Genomic DNA, 22,940 nt, shown 5'->3' with positions numbered 1-22,940 from the left:
CAGATGGTGATTCTTGGAGAGCCTCCATAGTTTTGCAATTGGTACGTGCAGATGTTTGTGGGCCGATGAACACTCCATTAGTCACTGGATCCAGGTATTTTCTATTATTTGTCAATGATTTTAGTAGAAGAATGTGAGTGTACTTTCTTAAAAACAAGTTAGAGGTGTTTAGCATGTTTCAAAAGTTAAAGGCTTTAGTGGAAAAAGAGTCAGGCTGTTAGATAGTCACTCTTAGGTTAGACAATTGGGGGGAATTTTGTTCTTCTAATTTCTCTAACTTCTGTGTGACACATGGAATTATGCGTCAACTTACCACACCTTACACCCTTTAGCAGAATGGTGTTGTTGAGCAGAGAAACCGCACAATCATCGAGATGGCCCAGCCTATGTTGGAGCACAAAAATGTTCAAATTTTGGGCTGAAGCAGTTTACATTGTAGTCTATCTTTTGAACCGGTCTCCCACATAGGCCGTTAAGAAGATGACCCCAAAGGAAGCCTGGTCTGGCAAGAAGCCCAAAATCAGTCATTTGAAGGTCTTTGGCTCTAGTAGTAATGTTTGGATTCTAGATGCCAAATGTTGGTTAAAAATTTTGTACAGTTGGGAAGGCGTGCAAAATTATGGTTTCAGCCATAGCATGTGAGTTGTTAAAAACTCTCCTAATTCTAAGGGAAGGCTCCCACTTTCCTACTTCTTCTAACTATTGCAAATTAACTATAACTTATAAACACTATTTTAACTTGGGTGAGACAACATTATTTTCTCCTTTTCAAAAAGATGATATTCTTTTCTCATTTTTCAGAAAAGAAACTATGATTTAGAGTAACAAATACATAAACTTTTAAGAAATTTCCACAATTACAAAAATGCTTATACAATAGGAAGCGAATTTTCCATAAAAGCACAAAGTCTTCCGTCACTTCCTCGTTACGGGAAAGTAGAAATAAAAGCCCAATCTCTTCATTCTTCTACTGTCCTATCGACCTTCCAAAATGATTATAACAATGTACAACACACTACAACTCAAACTCTGCCAATATAATGCACTTCTAGACTACTATTGAACCAATATAATGCACTTCTAGACTGCTATTGAACAAGAACAATTACAAGCACAAAGTATTGTAGCTTCTTCGTATCCTGACACTCAACTATGCTAATTTAACCCCCAATATTTGCAGCACAAAGTCTGCAAGAAATCAGATTGAAGCTCTTTCCAACGACTTTACTAGAACCTCAAGTATATGCAGAAAAATATATCATTGTGACATAAGATCACAATGATTATATGAATAAAGTATCAACACAAAGTCTGAAAACTCCAATGTTCTCCTTATATTGCTTGAGAGTCACATTTACAAGTATAAAACACATTTTTTATCGCCATAAATTTTTGCACAGTTTTCTTGCTTGCCAAAAAGATAGATAATACTTAGAGCACCCTCCACTATATATAGGAGAGGGGCTAAGAGCAAAAAGTGGGAGAAGTCCAACTAACTAAGACTTATTCCACAACTAACTATGACTTATTCCAAATTACAATCCTATTATCTTTCAACTTGTAATTTGTTTACATGTAATTACAAGTTACAAGAATACAAGTAATGTGATTACTTGCAATTACAACTTTCCATTTTATATTTAATTTGTCAAAACTAAATTACAAATGCATAACTGAAACTAATCTAAGTGTCTGTGACATGACTCTATTTACATCATCCTTTGTATAAGAGGTCTTCATGTTGTTACAAGATGCTGGCACTTGAAGTATTCAAGATTGGTGAAGGTATTTGTCCAGGAACACCAACTTGCATCATTGATAGTTCTTATGTCCTTTGCCAACGAACTCCAACCTCATTTTCTTGCTTGGGGTAATACTAATTCTTCAAGAAAAGTTTTCTGTCATGAAGATCAACCACTGAACTTGAAGATAATTAACATTCTTTGTTGGTCACTGTTCTCCACTTCATGGTTCGTGATATTGTGACCTCTAGGCATATGACAGTGTACTCTTTTCATTTTACATCACTATTGTCATCAACATATGATAGCACTGGCTTTTGCTTACTGTCTTGACATGCATTAAGACCTCTTGCAATCGGGAGACGTGGGAATGAGAGTATGCAGGTATCTTTATATACTTCCGAATGTAATAACTTGGGGGAGACAATGACTATGAATGGAATAACATCTCTTATATTGCATCTGATATCTATGGCATTATTATTCTGCATTACGTGTTTTATCTGTGTGCTTTAAGTTATTCACCCGAGAGAGCAAACATTTGGCGCCGTTGCCTAGACATACTCGGGAACGGAAGACGCGAATGGCACAGGGACACGATGGGCCTACCCGTTGGTGAGATAAACCCAGAGGCCGACGACACGCAAACCCAGCTCTACAACTGAGAAGACACTGCGACGAGGGAATTTTCAATTCTGCTTCAGGTAGCCATTGAGACATACGTCCGACGAGAGGCCACGGAGGTGGAAATCCCAACAAGTGCCGTGTGGACAGCGCTGGAGGTTAGCCCTACAGTAAATCGGCTGATGAACCATCTTCCCCGGTTGCTTGCACAGGCATCGCTGGCACAACAAGCTCGCTTGGAGGAGATTGCCTAGGAAGAGCGACGCCAACAGATCCTGCAATAGTACGAAGATAGCAGCCGATGGGAAGCAGAACGGGATGGCGCCAGGCCAGGAAGGAATTGAACCTTGAATCTTCTATATTCAAATAAAAGTGTCATTGACATGAGTTGTATCTGACGAAATGAATTAATAAAGACATGTTTTGGTTTATGTATTGTGAATTATGGAAATGTACGGCAATTAATGCCCAACCTATTGAATAAAGATAGAAATAAAAAAAGCAGAAACGGACGAGTGGGAGGCCGCGCAGAGGGCCTTAATTCTGGAACAGCAAGTAGAACGTAGACGGAGGCTGAGGCAACTTGCCGAAGGACGACTTGCCGAAGGGTGGCCTGAAGGGAACCAAGGAGGTGTCACGGAGGGTGCAGAAGCCGAGGGAAATTTCTACGCGTCGCCAGAACACCGTAGGGTGAGGAGCCACGAAGAGATTCTAGAGGAAACAAGGTTACGACGGAATCTAGTCGAAGAGACTCGGGATCTGTTTAGAAACTCATCCCTTATGCCACGAAGTGAGGATCACCAGAGGGAGCCAGGAGTGGGTGCGGGTGAGAACGGAGGGGAGGACAACCGTATGGTTGTTGGTGCCACACACGGCAGGCAAAACACCGTACCTCCAGTTACCCACGCAGGACACACCACCGGTGCCGGAGGGAGCGGTGCACAAACGCAGCCATAGCCACCTCTAGGAAGATGACCCCCATCGATGGCGGGCAAACAAAAGTTGCCTAAATTCAATGGAGATGGCAACGATGACCCTGTACGGCACTGTCGCACATGTGAGACAATATGGTTAGCCAACAGGGTAGTTGACAAAGCGGATTGGGTGGTGCAGTTCCCTGCCACCCTCAGAGGAGTAGCCATTGATTGGTACTCTGATGCGGATAAAACAAAGGTGGGAACATGGGATGACCTATAGAAAGCTTTTGAGAAGGAGTTTCGACTCCTTCGAGATGATAATGAGATTGTGGTGGAGATATTAAGCACAAAGTAGGGAAAGCACGAAACAGTGCGAACATACAGCCGACGGTTAAAGGAGTTACTGGGGAAGATGGAGAACCAGCCGACTGATGGACTAAAGAAGAGATGGTTCGTGGAAGGGTTGTGGTCATCCCTGCGGAGGAAGATGAAAATTGTACCGCCCACTTCATACGATGACGCATACAACCGTGCGATGGACTTGGAAAGTGAAGACAAAACATCGCGGAAGAAAAAGGACAAGTCCTGTGGAGAAGAGTCTTCGGGAGAAAGCAGTAGTGACGAATCATCAAGTAAGAAGGTGCAAGCGCTTCAAAAGGATATGCACCGTATGTTGAAGGAATTTAAGAACATGAAAGGAAGCACGAGTAAAAACGAAGAGGTGTGGTGCACTGATTGTAAGGAAGAAGGCCACACAAAAGGCACTTGCCTGAAGGCCTTTTGTGAGATTTGCCAAGTGATGGGACACTCCATCAAGGAATGCCCATACAACATGAAAACATGAAGTACGCAAATGAGCTAAGTGTTGTTCACGGAGCAGGCCACAACATTCGCACCAGCGGGTATGACCCAGCAAACCAACACAATGGCATCATCTGGAGGTTATCGGGACAACAAACGCGGCGGCGGAAGGAATAACAACAATAACAATAACGGAAGCCGTATCCAGTATGACACCAAGGGCTAGCCAATGATCCAATGTAGGGCCTGTAATCAGTGGGGGCACTTCGCCTGTGATTGCACGAAGGAAGCCACCCCTCAGCACCTCTGCCGATGGTGTGGGCCAGGCGACCATGAGGACGCAAATTGCCCAAAGGCAGGGGTTAATCTCCTCAACATTGAGAAGGCTGAGAAGACTGGTGAGAAAGAAGTACTGGCGATCACCCGCGCCCAGACGAAAAAGGCCACTTATCCCGACCCCCGTACGGAGAAGGAGAGATTACGGGAGGCAAAGGCCAATATTGAACGTGAGATGACGGCCGAACGACGGGACAACAAGGTGGCGAGTACATCATCCCGTACGGAAGCTGAAAATAACATCATTGGGCAAGTACTGCAGATGGAAGTACCTATAAGGGTAAAGGATCTTCTAGAAACAATGCCACAGTTAAGAACCGCCATTTTTAGTTCCATACAAACCACTGCGCAGGCACCTTTGCGTGCCACACGTGCGGAAGTTCCGGTCAGCCCCTCGGCTAACCCAATGTTGTTGGCCTTAAATAGTGGTCAGCATCCTGCTGTAGTAGAGATGGGAATTCTCGAGGCTATCCTCAAGGACACCATTGTGGACGGAGGTTCAGGGGTGAATGTACTGCCAGAGGATACGTGGAAGAAGCTGGGGAAGCCAACACTATGGCCACCCACGTTCAACTTGGTAGGTGCAGACCAACATGGCATCAAGCCACTCGACACCCTAATGGCCTAGCCGATCACCATCGGCACACAACCCTTCATACTAGATTTTGTGGTAATCCCCACTCAAGAAGAAGGGGTACGACGCCATCTTAGGCAGAGGGTGGCTAGTTACAGCAAAGGTGAACCACGACTGGAAAAAGAACACCCTTTCTATGGAGAAAGGGGGGCGGAAGTACACCATTGATTTGAGGACCCAAGTTGTCGGCGAGGAACTGACATCATCTTCGGAATCAGAGGGTGAAGGAAAAGGTGACCCGAGGGACGAAGGATGGGGCTGCAAGGAGCCCAACGACGAAGGGATTCTCAAACTAGGAGAGTGCTCCGAGGATGAGACAGGGTCATTGAACGGGCTCTTCCACTGGCAGATGGAGGATTACGAAATGTGCCAAAGCTACAGGCTCGAAGTAGAGGAACCAGAGCAAGCAACAGAGCAAGTGTTCCTGTCGGAATACAGAGAATATTGGAAGGGAGATGCCCCAAACCTCGAGGACGGAGATAATCCCAAGAATATTTGCGTCGGCAACAATTGGAACCCTGTGTGGAAGGCCGTAGCCTTCAAAATCTTTATTCTTCTTCTTCTTCTTATGTACGGGAAGGAAACCGTGGTCCCTGTAGAATTGGTGGTTCCAGGTCTTCGGATGGCCATTAAAAATAGACTTGCCACCAATGGGTCCAAATTGAAACCCTACCACAAGAAGCGCGCAGGGGACCCGAGAGGCCGGAAGGACACCTGAGAGTCCGGAGGGGAACCCGATAGGATGGAAGGGGACCTGAGAGGCCGAGCACGCGACTCGAGAGGCATGAGACCAACGCGGGAGATTCTTGGGCGAGGAAAATTGAGAAGGATGAAGGGTGATCCCAGAGACAGGGGACCTGAGCCGAAGACTCTCTAGACAACTAGGAAATTAAAAAAAAAACCAAAACAAAAAAAAAAACGCACGGCCGTACGGGTTTGTACGACAGTTGATCGTACGACTGGGAAAAAAAAGAAAAAAAGAAGGAAGCCATGGTGGAGCCACTGTACGGTAGCACTGGCGGTGGAACCACCGTACGGTAGCACTGGCGGTGGAACCATCGTACGGTAGCACCACCGTGCGGTGGAACCACCGTACGGTGGACCACCATGCGGTGGAAACCACTGCCGCCGCAAGGCATAAGCACAACCGAAGACATAAACATGTGCACATGCAGCAACCCCCGCCCAAACGCACAGACACGCACAAACGTACTCTGCCCAACAACGCAGCGCCCACGCAAGCACAGGGCAGGCACACGCAAGGAGGCCTGTACGGTGTGTATGGTAAACGGTTGGTCGTGTATTCCGTATGGGGTGATCCGTACGGTGGAGGGGTGTTGACGGCACGGGCAGGTGGCCGTACGATTGGAGGTGTCAGTGTTGTTGTTGACCGTAAGGGGAGGTTGTATGGCCGGGGTGCCATCAGGGACATTACAGTGGAAAAAAAAAACAAAAAACGATGACGACCAGATTGAAAAATCATTCGATGACATTTGGAGCTAGGACGTTGAAAATATTAGAGTGGAGAAGAAGGGTTTTGACATCTTAAAATATCACAGAAACGATGCGCTGCCCTCGGACCCTGCGAGGGGCGCTGCCCCTCGACCCCGCTGGGGCAAACAAGGGGGACATTTCAACTACCATATAAAACAGGTTTCCTTCACCTTAGATTGATGATCTTTTGGATAAGTTGCAGCATGCTAAATGCGTTTCCAAGTTCGATCTCAAATCTGGATATATATATATATATATATATATATATACTGATCAATGTGAATTATAATTTTGTTATACCAAGACTAGATATATGAACAAATCTAAACTAACAAAATCATTCATCTGCAGCCATAAATAGCTGTTACTTACTTTCATTAATGATGTGTTGCTGTTCAATCTACTGTGAATTCTGTGTTATGTTGTAATGTTAATATGTTAAAAACACAACCCTTAGCCTAAATGAATTTACAAATCAAACATTTAAGCATGAGTAATTTGCTATGGTTCTTAACAGTGTATGTTCTGAAAGATGTAACATTTCTCATAAGAAGTAAACTATGCATATGATTTCTTGAGCCAGAAGCTTCCGTCAATTAATTAATTTGATATTTTGTAATTGCTGTCATAAATACTGGCACTTCAATAGATTCATATTTTGATGTTTACTTCTATTTTCTAAGAAAAGTACACAAACGACAGTAATAAATATGCATAATATCGATTGTAATCATGTTAAAAGTTTCATAATGACTTAGAAAAAAATAACTATCCTAATACATTTCAGATTGGAATGTGAGCAGATTTTGGTCTTGGTTTGTGTCTGGGCTTCTGGTACATTCCTTGGTTTCCCAGGGTACTGCCCAGGCACCCGGGTTATGCTGAACCCACAAAGAATCTGGGTGCCTGGGCAAACTCAGGGACGTACCAGGACCAGACCAGTACCTGGGCTGAACCAGGGCCAGAACCCAGGCCTGTAGGGAAGAACCTGGTAACTTAGCAAAAATACATCGATATTCACATTTTCAACTTGGTTGAGATATTAGCTATTCAAAAAGGCATTCAACTCGTTGTTTCTATTGGTACCACAAACTTAATAGTGGAAGGGAACTTTGAGCTTCCACAAAAATCATTTGCTTCCGCACCTGACACACTGACCAAGAACAAGATTGACACACTGACCAAGAACAAGATAATGAAGCCAATGGAAGCAAGAAAATGGAGGGAATCCTTTTACACATTCTACAGATGCTAAGTCAATTTAAGACTTAAGTCAATATGTGGGCAAAAAGGAAACTCATCAATTTCCTGATCACAACCAAGAAAAATATGAAAATTCTGATCCAAATGGATTTCCAGGCTTTTGCATAGTCACCCACCCTCTCTGTTGTTCAACTTCCTAATTCGAAATCCTACAATAATTTCCTCACCCATAGCTTTGTCATCACAGAGCGCAACTGCATCTAACCCTGGAGGGCATAATATGATATCCTTCCTGTAGAAGCCCACCCAAATGAAATCAGTTGGTTGATGGAATTTGTAGGATAAAGATTTCACTACTGCAGGAGCAACCAGTGCTGGTAAGAACCTGAATCTCTTTCAGAGTACATCTGGAGGGCCAATGCTAAAAAAAATCACATACAATCAAGGGCAGAGCTTTAAAGTTTTCAATTTACTGCATATTATGCTTCCCTTTCTTTAGTTCTATGGGTACAAGTAATAGTACTTTGATGTAATCAGATGTATATCTTTGTCTCTGCTCGGTTGTATATTGCTTTTTAGAAGTTGGTTCTGTTTGAAGGGATCACTGTTCTAATTACTGATCCTTGAATTTGTTTTCTCACAAATCTCAGTTATATAGCTTGTTTTAAACAGCACGACTACTTCTGTTACCTTTTTATGTCCTTAGCTGCCTTTTTTGGCTATTTTGTAATATTCTACTTAAAAATAATTACATTATATGTTACATGAATCATTTGTGCATAACATTAGAATATATTATATTTGTGTGATGGGGACGTGTTTCCTGGGAAATATCAGGCGTCCTGGAAACAGAAATGTCCGGGGAATGGGGGGACGGAAGAGGATGCCTCCTCATGTATTAACTATTACATAACATCATGTATATGAATGTATGAATTTCAACACTCATTTGAACTTTCAATTCAACTCAATTGCTATGTATAATGTATATGATGAATGATTCATGAATGTTATCATATGAATATTTGAAATTTCCCTATATATTTTACCTCTTTTTAATATAGCCATCCCCACTCCCCAAAAATGACCAAAAAAAATCTGTCCCAGAAACCCATTCCCCTGTCCGCCCGTCCCGGAAACTCGGGGTAACATAGAATTTTATTAATTTTCTTTTGAACTTGTACTGTTGCAGGATTATCCATTTTTTTAAAGATGTATTTAGTGTCTTCTCTGTAACTTGTATTGTTGCAGAAGCATCCAAATTTTCTTATGTGTATTTACTATTTAGTGTCTTCTCTGTAACTTGTATTGTTGCAGAAGCATAAAATAAATTTCATATTGTAAATTTAATCTTTATGTTTTTGATCACAATTCAGTTGGCCTATAAGCTTATTGGGGAACATTGAGGTAAAATGATAATTTAGCTGGCCTATATTTTGTATTTCTATAACAAATAGTGCCGAAGTAATGCTTTTCTTGAATGATTGCAACTTATTGATTTAGTCTGTCTGTGACATCAAACAAGTAAAAGTTTTGGTTACTTTTTTCTATTCATGCACCTTGGCTGTGACCACCTAAATGTCGATTCATATGGTGTTTTATCTCTTAACTTATATAGCTCCAAAAGCATAAACTTTCATACTGTTTAATTTATTCTTTATGTTTTTATTACGATTCAGTTGGACTAAAAGCTTTTTTGGGGTCTTTATGAAGTATTATCATGATTTTGTTGGCCTATATTCTGTATTTTTGTAACAAAATGAAAAAAATACTGAATTGATGCTTTTGTTGAACGATATGATCTTTCTTATTTTAGTCCGACTGGGACATTGAACAAATAAATAGCTTTGGTTATTTTCTTTTGTTGCTGCAACATGGCTATTTTAATTATTGTTATATGTACTTTTTAGCAGGTTAGTGTCAGGATTGTGGCTCTTGAGATGCTTCAGGATGCACTCGAAGGTTCTGCAGGGGCAGGTCCATTTGCAGCTTACTCAGAAGCTTTCCGTACGGTTATGCGGTTTGGTGTAACAGATAAGTCACCAGCTGTGAGAACTGTGGCAGCTGGATGTCTAAGAGCTTTTGCAATTACCGGAGGGCCTGGATTAGGAGCCAGTGGACTTGAAAATTCCGCCTCTCTTTGTGTTAAGGTTGGCTGCTTAAATATATATATTTTTTATTTATAATTTGAATTGCTTGGATACAGTTAAACTTCTATTATTTTGCTGTGGAAACTGGATGACAAAAGAAGCATTATGAATTTTTCAATTTATCTTATTCCCAAGAGTTTTTTGGTGTGCATGGCTTGTCACACCCATACATTATTCTTATTATTTTGAAACTTTCTGTATCAAGAAAATCTTTTATCATATGGTAAATGTGACTTGATCTTTTACAACAAGGACATTAAATATATTCAAACAGATTAATAGCACTGGCCTATTGGGCTGCATTGTGAGAACAGAAAATAATAGTTCGCTTAACAAGGTAGAAGATCCAGGAATAAGAAAATGTAGCTCCAGGTATGGTTGCTGCTTATAATAATTGAAGGGCAACATGGATTATCAGGTGGATTCAGCTATGTTTACCTCACCATTTTTTTTCTTTTTCCCCATCCATTTGAGTATATCATGATTCTTGAGAGGATAATAACATCTGAAGTTGCACACAAATGATTGAAATTCCATATGAATTCAAGAAATGGAAAAAAACATGGCCCTGTTGTAATATAAAACTTGAAAGCCACATAGAAAAGTGAAGAAAACAATATATCTTGTTTGTACACATATAGACCATTGAGACCTCAAAAGGGTGCTATTGATTATTATGAAAATTCAACATTGAATGATTACCAAGATATTTAATTGATAAAATAAGAAGCAAATATTTTCTTATATAGGTTTACAATGAGCTAAAAGTAGATTCAACTAAAAATACCGAAAACTAAATAAAGCATAAAGACTAATTTAAGACTAACCTAAAGTCGAAATAACTTTATTAAACTCAAGTCTACAAACTAATTGACCATTACAATATAATAGTACTTTAATATCCTCTCTTAATCAATCTACTAACTACTCCAAGCTTATCCCAAAATTTTACAAATTTGTTAGAATCCAATGGCTTGGTAAGAATTTTTGTAGTTTGGTCCTTTGAAGGACAATACTGCAACATAACTGATCCATATTCAAGTTGTCTGATGAAGTGACAATGTAGTACCACATATTTGGTATGCTTGTGGAAGATTGGATTTTTGGCCGAATGTTTGTAGTTTGGTCCTTTGAAGGACAATACTGCAATATAACTGATCCATCTTCTACAAGTTGTCTGGTAAAGTGGCAATATAGCTCCACATGTTTGGTATGCCTGTGGAAGATTGGATTCTTGGCCAGTTTGAGCACCCCTTGATTGTCATAGAACAAGGGTGAAGGCTTTACTTGAGGCATCTTCATGTCTTAAAGCATCCTTTGGATCCATACTACCTCACATGTTGCTTTTACTTGTTACTCGATATTCTGCTTCAACCGTAGAGAGAGCTATTGCCTATTGCTTCTTGCTGGTTCATGTGACTACACTTGTGCCAAGGCTGCAAACATATCACAAAGTGGATTTTCTGTCATTAACAAAACTTGCTAAATCTAAATCTGTTTACCCAACCAATCTAGAATCTTTGCTTCTACTGTATCATGAAGTGGATTTTCTGTCTTTCGCATATCTCAACACCCTCTACATTGTAGTCCAATGTTCTACATCTGGTGTTGTCATGAATTTGGAAATGAAATTTACAACATAGCTCAAATCAGCTCTAGTGGCTGTAAGGTATGTAATGCTGCCCACTAGTTGCTTGTTAATTGATAGTACACTTTTTTTCTCCATCGTGCATCAAAACATCTCTATGATAGTACAGCTTTGCTACTCAACTATTCCATTTTGCTGTGGAGTGTAGGGTGTGGTAAATTGTTTTTTGATGTGGTTTTTACCACAAAAGTTGCTGAATTCTTTGGAACAGAATTCGCCTCCATTATCATATGTAAGAGTGAATTCAAAAGTTTATGTTTCCTGGAAAGAACAATTGTTTTATTGGTCTTCTTGGACTTATAGGAGGCTGTGTAAATAGATGTTTGGATTTTCTACAGATAATATCTCTAGTAGCAGTGGCGGTGTATAGTATTTCTAATGGTATTATATAGCTTTTTAATATTTTATTACTAAATTTCTAATTGTTAGGCAATGTTCTTAAGCTCGTGAATCAGGCGAGTACTTACTGAGTTTTAGAACCATGCACAACAATGTGTGATAAAAAACTATAAACTACCATTGGAGATACCATAAGCAACTACAAGGAATACTATAAGTCTATAAGTAGAAAATTTAAAGCATTTCTTGTCAACTTAATTTTTAATCATAATGTACCTATGTATTTAATTGCTTTGCTGCATACATACAAGCATCAATAGATTCTTATTGCTCTAATTTTGAGACTGCTTCAGATTGATAATATTAGATATCTTTGCACTTGTAAATGACAGGCTTTGGAGGATCCCATTCCATCTGTCAGAGATGCATTTGCAGAGGCATTGGGAGCATTAGTAGCCCTTGGTCTAAATCCAGAATCACAGGTGTGCAATTCAATATATGTTAGTATTTTTAACAGATTATCACTTTCTTAATGATTTTAAAGTTTTAAACTTTTGTGATTGTGATTTTAGGTTCAGCCAAAAGGCAAAGGGCAACCTGGTTTGGCAAGAACTTTGGAAGGAGGCTTGCAGAAGCATTTGATTTTGCCTTTTATTAAAGGTAAACGATCTTGTGTGCATTTCAGTTTCTTTTATTTATTATACCACATCTCAACTAATGACAAGTTTTGGCAATTTTTTACCATAAAAAAATTATGTTTTTAATTTTATTTTTGAAATTTGAGCATGTAACTACAGATTATATTTAAAGACTATTAAAATTTTCCATGTAAAAGAGAAACAACAGGATGTCACTTTCCCATCATCTATACCATTTTGTGAAAGCTGTTGTATCAGGCTTAATGTGCAAGTCAATAACTCAGAACAAGTTGCCACAATCTAAATGCTCCACATTGCATGTCTTGATTCTTGATTCTTGATTCTTGATTTTATTATCATAACCATGATTTTCTATTATTAATCTCAAGTAAGACAAATTTTACCAATGAAAATTAGATTTCGGCTACATGTCTAAGAATAAGCTAATATCATGATTTTTTATTATTGTTGTTCTTTTTTATTTGCTTCAGTCTGGAGTATCATCAGCATGATTGTGGCATGCTGTTGTTTGGTGAAGGGTTGAAAAATTTGTTCTGGTGCTTGTAAGATGCTATATGGCCATCATCATACACAGAAAGAACAATCAGGCCCTCTTTTTGAACTAAGGAGAATGAATGATATCTTTCTATGGAATACCCACCAAAGATTCAGTTCTTTATGGATGAGGTAACATACAATGGCACAGACTATGCTTCTGCTTTGCTACGTGAACCATTCATGAGCCATAAAATAGGGAAAGAACAAAATACCAATAAAAATATTCCATGACAGTCATGGAAGGGGAAAATAACAGTTTGATGCAACTGACAACTAAGGTGGTTTGAAAAACACAATTTTTTCTTTTTAACTTGGCAAAGCTCTGGGTGAGATGGCTTTCTGATCTGGTTCTACAAACCTTTTGAGAACTAATCAAGATTAATCTACTAGCTGTGGTATAAGAATTGAGGATTAACAAAAACATGCTTAGAACCATTAATGCCACTGGTCTAGTGTTTATTCCAAAAGTGATTTGAGTTGAAGAATTGTACTAATACATATCTTTAACTTTATGCAACATGATTTAAAGAATTTCTATTCTTGTATCCAATAGAATAAAAAAATTCCCTAGGAAATTTATTGTTTACACCATAGTTTGCAAACTTTGCAAGTACTCTCTGTGTTGCTGAGTACTCTCTGTTTTTTTTGCTGGGCGAGTTTTCACAAGTTTAACTCTCGCATTTTTATAGACACAAAAAAACATGGGTAAAAATGTCAACACAGGTAAAACTTTGGTTAAAATGCATTTTTCACATGTTTTCGCTATAAAGCCTTGCATTTTTTCTTTTGAGATGTCAATTTTTAATTTAATACATTTTGTAACTGGATTTTACCAAAAAAATATGTTTCTTTAAGAGATTTAAATTTTTAGTACTTTCTAAGTTGCTGAGTTTTTGTCAAGTTGAAAATTTTGGGCTTGCCAAGTACTCTCCGAGTCCAAGTCTGCAAACTATGGTTGAGATAATTAAGTTGTCTTTGGAATCCAAGTCACTGACAACATTATGACATCAAGAGGTTATTCTCTCTGAAAAATTCCAAAATTGGCTGGGAAAACACATGAAGTTACTTATCTAAAAGGCTTTTGATAGAGGAAGTTGGTAACTCATAATGCACAACAAAATGCTTTTTGTTTAATTATGAAATCACAAAATTGTTCAGCTGCCCTATGGGCACCTTTTTGCAAACAACCCTAAAAGTTGTAGGGGAAAATAAAGGGTTGATGCAACCAACCACTATGGTGGACTCAAAAACATAATGATTTCTTTCAAAAAAAATGTTTAGGAGCATTAATATCACACAGCTAGTGTTTATTTCAAATGTGGCTTGAGTTGGGGAATTGTATTAGCATAGATCCACAACCTTATGGAACATGGATTAAAGAATTTCTAATCTTGTTTCCAATAGAATCAAAACAATTCCACATAAAATTACATCCCTGATATAATAATTTTTGGCCTTGGAAGGCAAATCAATGATAACAACGTCAGTGCAGTTCAGGAGGTTATTTTCTCCTTAAAAAATCCAAAATCACCTGGAAGAACATGTGAATTTGGATATTTAAAATGCTTTTGATAGAGGAATATTGTAACTCAAAACTCACATGCTTTGAGTTTATTAATCAAATCACAAATAGTTCAGCTGCCATGTGAGCACCTTTTTGTGAACACCCCCAAATATCAAATCACTTTTTTTTTTCCTATGTAGGAAAAGTTTCAGTTCAAGAATTTGTACATCATTCTCCTTTCTCAATCACTTGTTTCAAATAATCAGACCGTTTGTTTTGTTGTTTGATTTAAAGATTGTTCTCAAGAGTAGCTATAAGTTTCCATTGTCAATCAGCATAGTCTATCTTTATTTACTGTTTGACTGTAAGTTTGCATGACAGTTGTATATCTCTCAATCATGATCGTTGTAGCCTCTAATGACCATGGTCATCCTTCTTAGTTCAATGCCAATACAAGCTTTATTGCCAAACTGATTTTAATTAAACTTAATGACTCAGATATGGCTATTCAAGATTCTGTTTGTAGATGAGTACGCGAATCTTATGATAAGGGTGCTATTACAGAGCCAACATGTCTTTCAAATCACTACCAAACATACCCGGTAGTTTGAGTAGTTAATGAGTTGAACTTTGAAGGTAATCAAACAGCCAAGATGCACACTCAGAAAATGATTCACAGTGATTAGAAATCTGCTTCTTTCCTCTCCAAACTGCTGTCACACAAGGGTCTGATGTAGGTGCTCATATTGGGAAAACATGCTTTGGCCAGCCTTCAACGTTTGGATGCTTAGAGACTCTACATTCCACAGCTGGTACGGCCTGATATGGGTCTGATTTTATGAGTATTGAACCCTTTTTGACTGCTGCAACCCTTGTAGACTGAACTGTTGTGTCCGAGATGAGAGTACGATAGTGGACAGCTACCTAGAGCAAAGTTTGAGACTGAAATGACCTCCAAAAGAGCTGTAAAGGGGGTCGGCCTGCCAAGAAGCCACCTCACTACAGCCACTGTAAAAAACTCTTCAACTGGTCCAAAGAAGCCCTTCAAAACTGCTGCAAGATCTTCAAACCACTTGTCCTCATGGACCAATACAATCCTTACGCAAAGATGATCCAAAAAACGTATTTACCAAGCCTTTCCAATCCAAGAATGGTATGGCCACGCAAGCAAGTAGCAGACTTAAGATTTGCTACAAAAAACTCTTCAACTTTGATGCTCAATGGAAACCACTGAAAATGGAGTTTCTCCTCACACCCTTGGCTGGTCTCTCACAGCTGCAGATGTGCAAAACAATGGAGGTTTCTGTCTCCAAAGTCCTCAAACCCTAAGGTTCAAACAAGCTCCTCTAGGGAGGCAAGAATCAAAATAAAATCCAACATAACATGCCTCTTAGCTTCCAAGTTTGCCCTTTTATCAATTTCCAAAGCGACACTCTAATTAGGGCTGAAACCCTAACACCTCAATAAGATTTTATAAATATATTAATTAATGATTACTTTCCCTACTTAACAACTCTTCCACTTAGGAGCGCTCACTTTATGTTATATGCATTTCCACTCAATCCAACCTTTTATCTCTCACTTCCCCTTTCACTCTTCACTAGAATATGTACTTAGGAAGAGTGAAAACTTTAAATTATAAATGTGTTTTAAGTGACCCAAAGGGAAATTATGAAGCTCTATGCATACTTGACTGAGGTCATCATGCTTAATGTCCTGACAGGTTTAAAGAAGCCTCCTGATAAGCTCTTGTTTCACTTGCTTGCCTCTTATAACTTCATCTATGCATCAACTTTAATATCTCTTTTAGTTTGCTCTTTTCTCTCTCTCCTCATAGATACTTGGCAAGGAGGCACCTCACTCTCTTTCTTGGATTCATCACTTTCTGATGATGCTTAATGTAGTTTCAAGCTGGCATCTTGAAGGTGACACAATCAAGAACAAGCTTAATCCCAAAATACTTTGAAATGGCACTTGAATCTTGGGAAAACACCATCATAAATGTCCTCTAGCCATCTCGTTAGTCTATGAGGACTCGTTGATAGACTAACTTTTGATCATTGATATGTTGTCCTCATTTTTGAATTTTAAAAAATGTGACAACCCCTACAAATTTTTGCTTAAAATGTGTCATTTTTGTCTCTAAGGCACATTTTACGAGTTGCAAAACTCACATTTGATAGGGTCAAATCATAAGGGGGTGCCTTTGCCATTGTTGTCCAAGTTTTGGTGAGTTTTCGCCTTTATTTTCCTAGCTTTTTCTTCATTTTTCAGGTTTCAGAGCAGTCACTGCAAGTGGGGGTCTTTTTGATGTCATTGCAAGTTAACTCACTGCAAGTGGGGATATTTTGGATGTCATGACAAGTAAACTCATTGCAAGTAAACTCACTTTATGTTTCTTTTTTCACTTTAAGTGTTTGTAGGAACTTGTTGAGGTGATTGCAAGTAAAAAAGAATTACAAGTTTTTCAACTTGTAATGAGTCTCCTAAAACCCGAAATTGCCTTTAAGTCAAAAAGTAACTTTTAAGGTGACCTTTGAAACCCGAAATTGGCTTTAAGTCATATTTCAACTTGTAAAGTGATTTTTTAAGCCCCCATTACAAGTTATTTTCAAAAAGCAACTTGTAATGGGTCATGAAAAACCCGATTTGCAAGTAAAAAAGAATTACAAGTTTTTAAACTTGTAATGAGTCACCCAAAACCCGAAATCAGTTTTGCAACTAATTTTTTCATGCTCTTGCTCATTCAAATCCCTATTGGAGGGATTTTTGGCATGAAGAACACTTGGCAAGGTCTACAACTTTATTGAATCCCCCATTTTTGCTCTACCTTTGCCATGTTTTTGTAGATTTGGTTTTGGTTTTCTCTTCTTTCCTTGACCACATGAAGACTTGGTGCTTGTTTCATTGTCATTATTCGATCTGTCAAAACGTGGGCAGGTATGATGGCTTTCATGCCTATTGTTGTTGTTTCCTCTTTATTATGCCCTCATGTTTCATTTCGGGTTTTGAAAGGGTGATTGCAAGTGATTTCAAAAGTTTCAAAACATTGCTTGCCTCCACAAAATTCCCATAGACAGATTATGAAGGCTTTCCCACAAGATTGCAAGCTTATACCCAATCAAAATGCTTACTTGCCAAGGTTTTTCCCTACATTGCACTTGCAGTCAGCCTTTCAAAACTCGAAATTGGTCCAAAATGCACTCAAAAACACTTGAAAATTAGTCTCTAGGATCCAACTACAAGTCAATACTCTTGTTTTTCCACACTTGCAATCAACCTCCCAAGACCCAAAATTGAGCTTTGACCCCACTTTTGCCGCCCCTTTGTCTCATCCATGTCAATCCTGTTTGCACACACGACTTACCAAACCAACAAATAAAGGCATGGGCCTTATTTTGCAAGTAGATTCCAAGATTGGAAGATGATACAAAGAAAGAACAACAACATGACGGAGCCACACAAGGAGATGGATAAGTGATATGAATGATTGAGAGCATAGAATGCTTTCAAGACAAAGATAGGCTTCTTACTTCAGCCTTGCAAAGAACTTCCCTCCTGAAAAGCCAGTACTACCCCAAGCAAGAAGATAAGATTGAAGTTCATTGGTCAAGGACACAGAGATCATTAAGGATGCAAATTCCCGTTCCGGTTCGAGATGTCTTCACCAATCCCGTTTACTTCAAGTTCTAGCATCCCGAAGCAGCATGAAGATCATCACTGACAAAGGATGATATAGTTAGAGTTGTGTCTTGGACACTTAGATTAATTATGCATTTGTAATTTTGTTTTGACAAATTACATGTAATGCCAAAAATTGTAATTGCAAGTGTCACTTTCACTTGCATTTTTGTAAAATGTAATTACATGTATAACAACTACAAGTTAAGTTATATTAGGGCTGTAGTTGGAATAAGTCATGGTGGTTGAGAGAATTTCTCATGTTAGTTGGGATCCTCCCACCTTTTTCTCAAGGCTCCTCTCCTATATATACTGGAGAGGGTCTATTGTATTTCATATCTTTTTGCAAGCAAGTAAATTCTGCAGGATTTTATACTCATAAAAACTTTGAGCTTTATAGTTGTAAATTGTCATCTTTTGAGTAATATAAAAAAGTGTGGGATTTCATACTTTGTGTTGAGATCTTATTTGATTCCCATTGTGTTCTTGTGCATATCTTTGTGCTTACTTGAAATTGTAGAAGGCTTTTGAAAAGAGCTTCACTCCAAATAATTGCAAACTTTGTGTTGCAGATATAAAGGGTGAAATTAGTTTTAGATCGTAATTTGAAAGTTGAGAAATATTGCAAGACTTTGTGCTTGTGATAATTCCCATTTTAGTCTCTAAAGTGCATTATATTTTCAGACTTTGCGCTGCTGTATGTTGCTCTTGTTCTTAGAAGCTATTATTATTAAAGGGTAGATAGGATTTCAGATTTTAAATACTTTGCGCTTGTTATTCTTTTCCCCCCCCCGAAGGAAGTAATGGAAGTCTTTGTGCTTTCAGGAAACTTTATATCCTCTCTCTCATTTTGCTTTATAAGTTATTGCTGTTATTTATTTCCAATTGCTATTACCTTTCTGTGAAGAGAAAAGAATATAGTTTTTCTTGAAAGAAGAAGAAAGATTGTTGTCTCACCCATATTAGATCAATTTAGTTTGTAGACAGGGGGAGCCTTCCCTAAATTAGGAGAGTATCATACTCACACACTGTGGCTGGAACCACAATTTTGCACATCCCCTAGGTGTACAAAATTTACAACCAACATGATCCTAACTAGAAAGAGGGGACATTATAGAAAATTTTGTTAAATATATGTATATGTGATTTTTATGAATGTCGTATCTAGTCTTATCCATATTGGAGGTCTTAAAAAATGGCCGTATCCGTAGCCAATACTGTATCCGTATTTGTATCTATATCTGTGTCCATGCAACTTTGATCCATAGATATTACTAAATCAATCTTCTTTGGCCGCCTTTGATTACATAATTAAAAATCACATCAATGCAATCAACAGCAATACTTACAGCAGATGTGAAACTATGCACTCTTACCAACAATATTTTGTCCCAGAATTAGTTTCCAATATCAAGTTTAGGATCTCAAATTAAACAAACCTCATTCATTTGGAAATCATCATAGCACAATAACTGTAACCCGTTGTCGAGCATGAGTAGTGACAACATCCTATCTCACATAGAATAATGTTACAAAACATGTTTCTTCATTGTAGGTACTTAATAAGTACAGCCTAATGTGCTTTTACATGAAAAAGCTCATCAAATACTTCTATTATCAAGATCTGGATGCAGATTTTAACAAGATTCATTGGTAAGATCTAATTTCACTAACTCTTAACACTTTCAAGACTTCTTCCCAATGCAATACAAAAGTTTTCAACTTTGAATGACAGCTCCAGGTACTTATAATTTATTGAAACCTCAAACTCAGGTGATTATAGTTTGTAAGATAATCCCAACCATGGTGAGCCACCACCCACCTGCAACACCCATTGGCAAGTGGGCTGAAGGTACATCATTGAGATGTAGGATTAAGATGACAATTTGAATTGACACAACATCCAAACCACAACACAAACAAGTACTGTGCACCCCTAGATTGTTTAGACATGACTTACTACTAGGTGACCCTTGACTTGTTACTATGCAATTCTAACAATCTGTTTTTGATTAAGGGAAAATCAAGTTTTGAAGAGATCCTGAAATCCTAAGTACAAAGAGCTGCCAACAGTAAACACAGCCAACCCACAGCTCATCAACAGCAAAAGACCAAAAAAACAGACCTCTAACACAGCAGGCATAAAACAAAGATCAATAGAGAATTAACACAGGTTCTTCAAGGCTTTAGCTACTTCAGCTTCCATTTGGTCTAGATTTTGAGATAGGTTCGTCAGATCTTGCTGTTTGAGCTTAGCCTGCTCCCTAGTCTTTTTGAGATTCCCATGGGTCCGGGTAAAAGGGCCATTGTCATTATTAACCTGCTTACCCTTATCAGAATTATCAAGATCTATAACAATATTATCCCAAGATCCCGAAGCTTGCATTTTCTGCCACTGATCCACAATGATTTTAATCCCTTCAGCACTGGTATGAGTAGTTCTATAGCTCATATTCAGCAAGTTCGCAAGGTTGTCATCTATTCTCTCTTCCAACAATTTGATGCCACTATATAATTTTCACTATTTGTTGTGAGTCGTGACAATATAGTAAGTGGTGCAGCATTATACCCTTGGTATGCTCAATCAAATATGACAACAATAACTTCACATACTTATTCACACACAAATTCCAAATAATTGGGTGTAATAAGTTTTGGACGTGAAGATCGCAAGCAAATCAACTAAGTCTCAACAAACAGTCAAAATCCTCAAATATAAGATTATAATAACATTTTACCATATCATACTGATGACCATCATGGGTAGCACAGTCCTGCAATCCTTACTCGTGTATCATTCAAACTAGTTCTACTCACTCAGCAAAATCTTAGAGTTCAGTGGTGCTAACATGAATCCGTTATTATGGTAAAGGTTCTATTCTCACTCCCTTCAACCTAGATGTAATTTCTTTGGTGTCTTTGAACATTAAGATAGAACTCTTTACACATATTTCATTTCAGCCTAATCCAAGCCAAGGACCTTTCCTGAATGTAATCTTTCTACCCATGTTCATAACAAGGTAATAAGTGTAATTTCAGAAGTGATATATTGATTTTCGAAAATGGGTGGAGATAGTAATGTCAAAAAGACTCTGCAGGAGTACAGAGCTGTGAAGGTAAGGAAGGAACAGCATGCTGCACATGAAGTTCTTCACAAACTCCTTACCTACAAACCCACCATTACGTTACAATAGCCTATAGTCTTTACACTATTTCATTGTGCTGTAGTTTTCTTTTTTTTTTGTAAGGTTTACATATAAAATCAACATAGTGATTGCAATAATGCAGTCAAATCAATCACAAAGAAATACTCAGTTTGTGGAACTTGTATTCATGCTCAATGCCAAATCTTTCCAATACATATATGAATTTGACCACTAGTATAACATTTCATTTCAAAATTTATTCCTTTTTTCTTGAACTGAAACAATTTGTTTCAACAATATCTGACAAGCAAGTGGTTATATTCAAAACAAAAGAAAAAGAGACATAAAACTGCCACATGGCAAGCCACAAATACAAAAGGGTTCACACCATGCATCCTTCAGAGCTGTGGCCACACAAGCGGCCCATCACAATCCAACTCCATGGCTCAAACAGCTCAATGATTATCCTTAGATTAGTAATAACCCATTCAATATGAAATACCAGGATTCCTCACAAACCTAATGCTTAATATGTCAAGATTCATAATCCAATCTATCACCAAAAGGTCCAAAATTGAGCAACAGTAATTCCCACAAAGAAAATACTATAATCCACTCATAAGCCCTAGCCATGCTTATTGATACAACTTCACAATGGCTGGAAATCCTTTGCCCTTCAAAGGGAAGGTTTTCTCTCTTTTTCATGTCTCATTAGCAGGTCAAAGGAATTATATAAAAACCAGGTATGCTGCATTTTTAGGATGATCACCTAGAAAACTGAAGATAATAGTAATCGCAGTGCCGCATGTTTTCAAACTGTCCTAAAACTAGCAGGGCTTATCCCATTAAGTGTGGCCAGCCTGCTCTCTCTAAGATGAACACCAGAAAGACAAAACTCCAAATCGTTCTAATATGCTCTAACTTGGCTCAGCACAAACCATAGTAGAAGAGGGCAGTTAAAGTTTGTAAAGCACACTATTAATGTGCATTCATCTTACTTAATTTTTTTTAATTAAATTTCATTTGTACTTAACTTTCTCTTTGCAAGGCTGCCCCCATGTGACTTTTCAAGCCCTTGGTAATGAAGTTTAAATTTCTTTTTGGCTTAGCATAGCCTAGGTTTCTGTTGTGACCTTTTTCACACATTGCCCCATTGCAAATGGGGAGCCCTTGTTTTTGCTTTTTAGGGTTTAGCTTTGGCGTCGCAACTGCTAGTCACCGGTCTTCTTACAATGAGGAGTTAAGAGTTTTTGAGAATTCATCTCAAGTCAAGTTGAGAAATCATGCTCAAAATCATGTATGAATGTTGTCAAAGTTCTTAGAAGGTCTGAAGGATGAGGATCACAATTGTTGTGGGTCATTTCTGACAATCTGCTATTTTTAGAAATTTTTGCTTTTTCTGCTTTTTTGAAAGTGGCATATGGGTTTTGTTTCTCCAGTCATTTTATTATTGCCCATGTTGTCGGAATTTGAAAATCTTGTCTCTAGGTATAAAAAGGTCTTCAAAATTTTTGTTTTTTTCTGA

General features: G+C 38.4%; 1 protein-coding gene across 5 annotated transcripts in view; it reads left to right on the top strand.

Annotated features, from left to right (window-relative positions):
• Positions 1-22,940, top strand: part of LOC131039422 (protein SWEETIE) — a 326,474-nt gene that overhangs the window by 50,490 nt on the left and 253,044 nt on the right. For all 5 annotated transcript variants that reach the window (XM_057972185.2, XM_057972184.2, XM_057972183.2 and 2 more), the window contains exons 4-6: positions 9,665-9,901; positions 12,281-12,370; positions 12,461-12,548. In XM_057972185.2, coding sequence (XP_057828168.2) covers positions 9,665-9,901; positions 12,281-12,370; positions 12,461-12,548 — 415 coding nt within the window. The remainder of the gene's footprint in view (positions 1-9,664; positions 9,902-12,280; positions 12,371-12,460; positions 12,549-22,940) is intronic.

This window comes from Cryptomeria japonica, chromosome 10 (assembly GCF_030272615.1).
Source record: "Cryptomeria japonica chromosome 10, Sugi_1.0, whole genome shotgun sequence".
NCBI classification, from domain to species: Eukaryota; Viridiplantae; Streptophyta; class Pinopsida; order Cupressales; family Cupressaceae; genus Cryptomeria; species Cryptomeria japonica.
The sequence above is the reverse complement of the archived record's forward strand: the minus strand, read 5'-3'. Positions and strand labels throughout refer to the sequence as shown.